The sequence below is a fragment of the Buceros rhinoceros genome, unplaced genomic scaffold, assembly GCF_000710305.1.
Source record: "Buceros rhinoceros silvestris isolate BGI_N320 unplaced genomic scaffold, ASM71030v1 scaffold15733, whole genome shotgun sequence".
NCBI lineage: Eukaryota > Metazoa > Chordata > Aves > Bucerotiformes > Bucerotidae > Buceros > Buceros rhinoceros.
The window spans coordinates 15,616-25,430 of record NW_010401930.1 but is presented as its reverse complement, the minus strand read 5'-3'; the positions used below and the strand labels follow the sequence as shown (position 1 = coordinate 25,430).

The following is a 9,815-nucleotide window of genomic DNA, read 5'->3' as shown; positions in this document are numbered from 1 at the left end:
CCTCTCCGGGGTCATGAACAGCTTCTGGTGGAGGCAGGTGATGACCCACACAGTGGATTTTTAGTGTGATCCTTGATGGAAGCTGTTTACTAAAGTGTGAGTGGGTGATGGCAGCTGTTCCCCAAGACACAGGGTACAGGGCATGTCATGGCAGTTGTGGCTGTGCAGGACAGAGGGCAGTGCCCGATGTCCCACTCAGGACCACGAATAGCACGTGCCAGCTCTGTGCATGTTTTCATCACGGATGGGGCCTTGAGCAACCCGGTCTAGTGGAAGGTGTACCCCTTCGCGGCTGCAAGGGTGACGAGGCACTGGTTGCCGAGAGCAGCTGTGGATGTCCCATCGCTGGCAGTGTCCAAGGGGGCCTTGAGCAACCCGGTCTAGTGGAAGGTGTCCCTGCCCGTGGCAGGGGGGGGGGAACTAGATGATCTTTGAGGTCATTTCCAACCCATCCCATTCCATGATGGTGCTATGAGTGCAGCCCCATGAGCCACCCGCACTGTGACATCACCCCATCAGGTTTCCCCAGAAGGCCCTTTGGATGATCCCTGCACGCCCTCGGTCCTTCCTGCTCACGTTGTATCACCGACATCTTTTAAAGTTACGGGGAAACAGAGGAAGAAACAGAGTTAAAGTTTCCCTGTTCCTGGTGCTTCTCAAAATTCTGTACCTACATTAAATGACCGGCACGGTTTGAAACAGGCGTGCGTACAGGCTGTTCCCGCAGTACAGCTTGGCCAAAAAGGACTTGAAAATACAAATAAAAAGCCAAACACCACTCTGCCCAAATGTCAGCAATTTATTTTAAACAAACACATTAGTTTACAATTTAGTACAAAACGGTCACTTACGAGACTGAGTAAAATCACCAAGCCAACCAAGAGAACAGACTTGGAAATGTCAAGTTATTGAATTAAAATCAATGGAACATTTGAATTACTGAAATGGAATATTCGCTGTTTGCTACAACTCATAGGCAATGCACAGACCTGGGACCTCCTGCGCAGGTGGGGGTTCCATCCAGTTCTGAACAGGACGGACTTCTTCCTCTCCTGGCACAACCCACCTTTTATTTTTTGTCCATGTTAAGTATTTCCTCTGAAGGAAATGTGAAGAGCAAAGATGCCCATGAAAGGGCCACAAACCCCTCCTCAGACATGCCTGCCAGGGGTCCCCAGCCGGACGCAGCACTACAGAATCTTCTGTGCTACAACACACAAAGAAAACCTCCACCAGAGGAGATGGTGGTTTGCGGCAGTTTTTGAAAAGGAACCACCATCTTGTAACTCACCTCCTGGTAATGCACCACTGATAGCCACATCTCCCCAGATTTGGTCACTTACACGTTCCCGGATTTTTAAAATTAGGTTTAGAAACTCTGGGCTCTCCTCTTACCTCAGCTCCTCCCCAGGACCTCTCCTGGGATTCCAGCACAAAGCCAACAAGCCAGCCTGGCCATTCCAGCACCTTACGAGGTGTTCTAATACTCAGGCCCAGGCACTGTAAAGACAATTACAGGGACTCCTACAGAGTCCTAAGAGCCCCCTGATGGCTCCTTGATGGCCGGCGAGTCCTCCAGATCGAGAGTGACTTAATGTCACAGACGTACCATCAAAATGAAAGAGAAGCTTTTGTGTTGGATCACAGGCAGCAGGTGCTCCTGGCAGCTCTCGGCTCCAGAGGCAAAAGGCAGGAGCTGGCCCTGGTGTCACAGAGCCAGTGAGGGCTTCAGGTTCTCACGCTGGCGCTAGAGCCGCTGGGTGAGTGCAGTGAACAGTGCAGATGGCTTCAGAACCCAGCAATGACCCACCTCTTCATGTACGTCTGACTAACAACGTCATGAGAACGGAGGTTTTCATCCTCTGTCACATTTACAATGACCACAGATTGTCACTTCAGGTGTCTGTTATTCTGATAAACTCAAGGAACAAGGGATGGCAAATCTTTGAAGGTCCATTTTATTATTCCAATTGGAAGCTGCAGAAACTCATGTCAGAAATGTTCAGTTTTGTGAACAAAAAAGATTTGATGATGAAAAAATACCCCTGTTGAGTTGCTGTGCCTTTAGACCACTCTTGCTGCTAGGCTTTAAACTTCTGCCAGGGCTTAGGATGGGAATAACAGGAGGACACACTCACAGCATAAATACAATGACCTGGCCAGGGACAGTTTATTCCTTCTCATGTAACAGAAGCACTAGAGAATGTTCAATTAAATTAGAAGTTGCAAACGTAGACCTGAAAGGAAAAGCCTTTTCGTAGAACGTAATTAATCTGTAGAACTCCCTGCCACGAGAAAACATCGAGGCCAAAACCTATTAGGATTAACTAAAGATTAGGTAATGGATAACTCGAACATGCTCAATTACATTGGATAGGATTATAAACTTCGCTACCCAGGACGTGAATTATCCCCCTGGCCAGGACCAGGAAAGAACTCCTACTCCAAGCAGTGATTTCAGAGACGGTTTCATGGTCTCTTCTAAGTGCTGCCAGCCAGGGCCCCAGGCAGATCTGTAAAGGCAACTGCCATATTCCTGACTGCTGCCACATCCCAGGACAGCAGCTCTCAGACTTCACCAGTGGTTACACCCTTCCTCACCCCCCCAGAGGAGCACTGCAGCACAAGGGCAAGAGGAACGGGCTGTTCATCCCAGTACCATGCAGACAACTCTGCAGCTGGCAGGGGACACGTTCTGCGAGCTCAGAACTGGAAATACCAAGTGTTCACCCCACCTGCCAAGAAAACGACCACGTTGTAGTGGAGTCATCCAGCACCGTGAGAAACATCGTACTTCCAGATCCATACCTGTGTCCTGCTGTGCTGAGGCACATCTCACTGTCCTTCCCTAAACACACCGTTTCCCTTTACCAGGGATCATCAGAGGTGGCTTCCCTCTGGGTAACACAGTAATTAGCTACTTTTCCCGTTCACAAATGAGTGAGTTATCCCACACTCCATTAACACAGCCAACAGAGGAGCAAGGAAAGCACCGGGCCCAGCCTGTCCTTGCTTACATCTCAGCTCCACTGAACAGAGTGACAGCAGCAGCAGTCACAACCAGGCGGCTCATCAAGGCAAAAACTGCCCCCAAACTCTCATCCCAGCAGAGACTTACACCTCCTTGGTTGGAACCCACAAGAGAACGGAAGACTTTTTTTGAACATGTAATGCCTTCTGCTTTAAATACGTGGTGTAAATAATATTTCAGAAAGTCGTAGAGGTTTAGAATTGATTTAATCAGGATAGAACTTGTTTCCTGAAAAAATAATCAGAATCGTTGCTTCTCCAAATGAAGCAGCCAAGGCAACAGCACAACCGTTCAGCGCTCCGGCTGGGAAAATCAGCTCTGGATAAATTAAAAAAAACCCCCAAACCTGACTTGAAGCACACAAAACAATATCCAATTTCCTTCTAAAGCAGGCACAGTCGATTGCATAATGCAATGTTTACTCTGAAAATGAGTCAAGGATGTAGGTGGGAAGTCACGGAAAAAACGCGATGCCTCCTTCAGAGGCCGCTTCACAACAGCGCTGTGTGCCTTGGTTACAGATTAGGGTTCCTACAGCCAGCTCCACATTAAGCCAGAACACTTGTGAAATGACTTGGGAAGAAAGGGCTTTGAAACAAGGAATACTGTATATAAAATCCCTGATCATAAATATTAAAGCTGTATCTGGTACTGAACAGCCATGAGTTAAACTTCTATACAGATGAACGATAATACTTCACTTTCCACCGTTTTGACCTCATTCGGAAAAAAAAGTACATTATCATTAAAAATAAGGATGATGCTACATACAGGATGACACAGAGACTCATGTCTAGGTTTGAAAAGCCGATCCCTAAGAAGGACAGGGCCTGCTTCGCCTCCTTACGGTCGGCTGCTCCGGCTCCGCCTTTACCACCACCTTTGACAGGTCCATGGTTTGCTGTCAGCTTATCTAACACCTTAGATCCCGAATCCAGTGGGGTTTCTTTACCCTGGACCTTATTTTCTCTGGCTCCACCTAGTTTCTGCGGGAGATTTTTATCTTTCAGCTCCCTTGTATCTCCCTGTTCGGTTTCGCTGGAGTCAGTCTGGCTTTCGGTGTATTTGTATAGGATATTTTCACTGTTATAGTGATGCTTCAGGAACTGCAGAACTTGGGCTTCATTCCAGCTGTGTAATCCTTTAATTTCTTCATGACACACAGGGCAAATGTCTGGAGTTGGCCACTGAACTTTGGGAAATTTTGGATCTTCAGTCAAATCACCTAGTTGGAAGGAGAAAAAAAAAATTATCAGAAGTGAATGAAGTATGAAAGCAGAACCATCAGACACTTTGCTGGAAACCACGGAGTATTTTCCTTGCATAAATAGTGAGGCTGGCACAACAATGTTTGTCTTAAACTGCAGACAGTCATGTACGAATTTGGAAATTCTTCCTTCCTTATAGATGCATTGATTATGTTCCACGGTATTGCTGCTTTTTCAAAAACCAAACAGTAAGTCACAACTATTTCCCTTTTCTCTCGGTAAAAGCCGTAGCGCTCGAACTCTAACAGAAGATACCACAACTGCCGCGTTTTCAGAAGGATGAGAGCCCCACCTGGGCCTTTCAGGGGTTGCGGTGAATTGTGGGTCAGAACAAACTGCTCTTTCGCTCTCAATACTCGTTAATCCCAGGTTGCAGCAGGCACTTTCAAGGCCACAGACTTGCAGATATTCCCCTGTTTCCGCACTCTGACCTGTCCGCCCTGAGCTTCCTTTTTCACAGCTTGCATTATCACCAGAGCAAACTATTTTCAGTACTTCACACCCTGTTTTTATATTCCAGATGTATTTTTCAACTTGCTTTTTACCATTTAAACACGAAACTGCCTTCAGCCAGCTCCAATGTGAGCATTTTGGTGGCTTGTAGCTCTGGTGTAGCTAACGCTGCACTTCGCTCTAAAAAAATAACATTTTAAAACATGCACGAAGATAATTCTTAGAACAAAAAAAAATCCCTACCTGGTACAAAACCTGGTTTATTTAGCTGGTTGTTATTAGTACACTAAGATATTTCAGAAATAAATACAGATTCTTCTTTTATTATTATTTTTATCCTTTTTAAAGGCAGGAAACTCCTTCATGATTTTGAGCAAAATATTGTTTAGGGATTCAAAGGATTTAAAAATATTTGTCTCCTTGATGTTTATAGGTAAGAGAGCTAGTCTGTGTTTCAGATAAAGACCACTCAGTAATCAATTTGTTCAGCAGAGAAAGCACAAACAAAACATCCGATTACAAACTGTGCTTCACATTTTCCTGCCGAAGGGGAGAACACTATAAATTCGGTACATTCTAAAGCGATGGGGAAGAATTAAATAGAGCAGGGCCATACACAACGGTCTCCTGGCCCGCGTGGGAAGGCTGTGCTAAGGTGTTCTCATGGACCGGTCAAGCCCCATTTCTCAGTGAAGCTCCATATATTACCACAAACACAGACGCGGCTTTTAAGGATTAAAATAAGTCACTGTCCCAAAGAGAAATTTTAGCAAACTTAAAGAGCATAATTTAACATTATTATTTATTCCAGTATGTTTACACTTCTTACTAAAAGGGTATTTTAGCTGGCTGTTGCATCACCTAGATCAATACCCTTGTGAGTTTTCCAATAACTTAATGCTCTGAGTAAGTATATTGCTCCACTATGTAGCAACTCCAAGGAACCACGACTACCTTTTCCTGTGCTCCTGCTGGCAGGAACAACAGACGTTAGGGGGTGGTTTTGTTTAATACCTTGGCATTTACTTTTTTCTCCTTGGAGGAAGGACACAAACTGTTTACACTCACCACACCATTTAATACTTCATAAATCTTGGGAATTCAGCATAACCATAATACAAACACAACGGAGCATATTTAAATTGTAACTAACGCTACATTACACAGATCCATAACCGCAGACAGGGATTAAGTGCAAAGAGAAACCAATTTTCTTTAGTGCTTTAGTTATTTGATATCCCCATAACAGAATGGATTAAACACAACCAGTATTTTAACGGTACTTTCAGTCTAACTGAAAACACGGCAATCTAGCAGGGAGCAGATTTTCTTCATACATTTTATTTTATTCAGTTGCTGATTCGATTGTTTTGGTTCTTTCATCCTGGCAAAGACTCCTGTTCAATTATCACCATTTTCTACACAGCACATCTCCAGAACAAAATGAAGACAGGTTTTAGCATCTATTTAAACTGCTACAGAAAGAAATTGAACTATTTTTTTATTCCCTGACAAGAGGCTGAACTGTATTGCTCCATCCTCCAGAAAGATCCTCTCGTCAAGCAACAGGTGAAATCTCAGCAGAAACTGTATCTTTGAGGAGGAGGAAATTTTTTCACTATACGGCCTAGGAGGTACCTGTCTTTCAGGTACCTCGGGAGGTACCTCTGTTCCGGGAGGACGGTGCACCTCAGGGGCGTATTTCTCACTCACGCCAAGCTTAGGGACTGCTCTAGAGTTAGTTGACCAGGATGCTCCGGGTTTTGCTCTACACACAAGTAACCTTTCCTGTACACCAGCGTAAACGTCTTTTGAAATCAGTATTTAATAAAGAAACGTCAAGCTGGCACAAGTTCCTGTTGTTTTAAGTCCTGTCACAGAGCCTGATTTGCGTGTCTCTGTTCTAACACACGCCCCGGTGTATAAACCGCCACAGCCTTGTCTTTCAGACACTCGCCCTTCGGGGGGATTCCTAAGCAAGATCTTCCATACCTGCGAGCCTGTTATTCACCACGTTGTGCTTCTCCCAGAGCCAGAGAACGGCCTTGTCCAAGGTTTTCACGGAATCCATGGACTCTTTAGCCATTTCTTCAAAATGCTGAGCACAAGCCTTGCATCCAAAAAAGTGGTGAATGTATCTCCACATGATCTGAAGTACGATTTGGGGACTGTCCTCTAGACCTAGGAAGATAGACAATAGATGCATTTAGCACCACTGGGACAACACGGAGCTTCAACACAAGCACCTCAGTGTACAGAAAAGTGAACCACACGAAAAGAGAGGAAACGTTGCTGCCTTCTTGTTCCATGCAGACTTCCACCTCTGCTTCAGAGGTAAGGAAGCAGTCACTTTTGTGGTTTCAAGATATGCAGAGAACACGTACCATCATATGGGACCTACACCTCAGTAAGCCACAAAGATATTAGAGAGATTAAAAGCTTCACACAGCTCTTGGAAGGAATACCCCACCCTAAAAAACCCCATATGTAATACTGTCACTAAGTAGCCGAGGCGAGACATTTCGGTACCAAATTATTTGGCAATAAATAATGCAGAGTTTAAAGTGATCTCAGTTCATTTCAAAACAGTGGTCTGAAAGCTGTCTGGGATATCAGACACAACTATAAGGAATTACTTCAAACACACCAAGGTTCACAAAATGCTAGAGAGTGATAGGGTTATTAAAAAGGCAAAGTAGCTTTATAGCCACACATACCAACACATTTAGTCTATACCATTGTGTTCTCTGAACAACACATTAAAATAAGAATTAAAGGTTAAGCGTTCTTTACAGTGAAATTTCTCCTTTCAAAGTGTATCTTGCAATTTGAGGGATCAAACTTAGCTAAATGAAAATCAGACATGGATTTTTCTCTTTTTTTTCCAGAAGCCCATTATAAGAGTACATTTTGAAATGGTTAAAACATGCAAAGCCCACTCTGTCTATACTTCACACAATTCTGCTGGAAGCAGAGACTTGCCCAATAAGTAAATAGAGTGTTTATGTTACGCATTCATTTATGCTCAGGCACTAAAGTTATGGTGACCTTGCTACTGACAAACCAAGAGTCAAAAACACTTTGGTAAGAATTCCACAAGGTGCCTGTGGTACCTATTTGTTACTCCATAACGCCGGGGTATTACAAAGTACCAGAAACTCATTACAGTTATTAACGCCACGGCTTTTTTGGAAGGCACTGAATGCGCACACAGAACAGCTACGTTCAACACTTGAACTTTCAAGAGCAACTCCAGAATTCCTCCTACAATAAACACACGCGCACTATTCTTTCTTAACATTCACACTTTTACGCTAAAGGTAACGCAGAAGAATCATTATTTTATTCAGAAGTAAGCTAAGGTCTTCACAGACATGTAACTTAGTCCTGGGCCTTTACTGTGACAGCAGATAGTCTGTAAGTGGCTTGAAAACCTGATATAATTCGTTGAAATCCTAATGGTTTCATCTCTTGTCTCACAGATTTTCTGATTCATGCTTAATTGACCTAGTAAATTATGCCAAAACGTATTTATGAATGTACTATACGTTATCACGAATGCACACTTGTCAAATGGAACACATTTTATGACGCAGATTGATCAAATTACCGACTCCAGCAGCTGAACACCTCTGCCGCCAGTAATTTACAGTGCCGGGTTTGTGGGCTCTGCAGTACGGGGTCACGGTGCTTTGCTCGCTGTCCTATTCCGGTAGCGAATAACAAACAGTTTGGTAGCACATCAAAATCCTCAACAAAACCTATCAAAACTACCAGAGTACTTATCTGTTGCATATATAAGAAATGCGTGAAGACGGTCATAAACATGTTGATTTGGAACAACATTCTATTCTTCAACACGGCAGCAGAAAGAAGTCTTTAAAAACCAAAAAGAAATCAATCTCTGCTCAGACATTCAATATCTGTGATTGAACATGCATGAATAAATAAAAGCTATGAGATTAAAGCAGATTAAATTACAGTATTAAAAGAAAGGCTGAAAAATAATTTTGGAAAGTTGAAACAAATTTCAGGCAAAACAGTTTTACCACGTACACCAAAAAATAGATACAGAAAAAACCACCACCACAGACTACAGAAGTAACTACTAGCAAATAACCTCTTCATGGAGGAACAGATTCATACACAAAATTAATTATATCTGTCTCCTGGGTAACGTTACGCTCTTGAAAATTAATTTTGCAGGGAGGTCTTTCAAATTCAGCAGCAGATTAAAAAGAATCCAGATAATTTTTTTTTTTTTTTAAACCCACAAGCCTGTCTTATTCACGCCAACAGATCCCATTACCTAAAAACACCTCTCAACATTAAGTGTGCTCAGGCTAGATTTCAACAGTGGTTTTATACATCCTCGGATGTTAGCAGTTCTGTTCAGAGTTCCTTTACACTCCCTTATGCCGATCCCACAGCAGGGTCAAATCACACCGTTCAGCATTAAAAGGTGTTAAATATAAAGCAATAAAAACATTACTGCCAGACTCTGCAACAGAGGAAACTATCAAGAAAAATACAGCTGCTTTAAAAAGAAAACAAACAATTGCAAAATGGCTCATTTTGTTTGTTTTTCTTTTATCAGCCCAGAGATGAATCTTCTATTAACATCTGCCATGTATCATCGTGTAATCCTCCTTTTCTCTTTCCTCCCAAACTACTGCAATTCAGGGTAACCCTAATCTTTAAAGTGGACAAGAACCATAAAACCCTACCTGTGGCGGGAAGGATTAGGGAGTACATCATGCTTTTTAGTAGATGGGATTTAAACAAGCAATAAGGAGAGGAAAACCTCCCAAGACATAATCCGACAGTCTCAGACTGACCCAATTCTTTCGCCATAAGAAGTGATGATCACATATCTGTCCCGATTTAAATCGATGGTTAACTGTGCCAAAGAGTTTTCAGATTCTACAATGTATTTTTAACTTCAGACTGACCAGAACTCATCTTTGAAACACGGGAGTAATTTAAGATGCAATTTTGTAGGGTTAAATATCAACAACATTTTTACATCTCAGTGGGGAAAATATAACTTACACATGATCCTG

General features: G+C 43.0%; 1 protein-coding gene across 1 annotated transcript in view; it reads right to left on the bottom strand.

The window, feature by feature from the left end:
- Window positions 1–3,705: 3,705 nt before the first annotated feature.
- Window positions 3,706–9,815, bottom strand: part of QSOX2 (quiescin Q6 sulfhydryl oxidase 2) — a gene marked incomplete at its 5' end in the record, with an annotated part of 18,265 nt that continues 12,155 nt past the window's right edge. Inside the window, 2 exons of the mRNA XM_010132463.1 lie at window positions 3,706–4,256; window positions 6,745–6,933. Of these exons, the coding sequence (XP_010130765.1) occupies window positions 3,706–4,256; window positions 6,745–6,933 (740 nt within the window). The remainder of the gene's footprint in view (window positions 4,257–6,744; window positions 6,934–9,815) is intronic.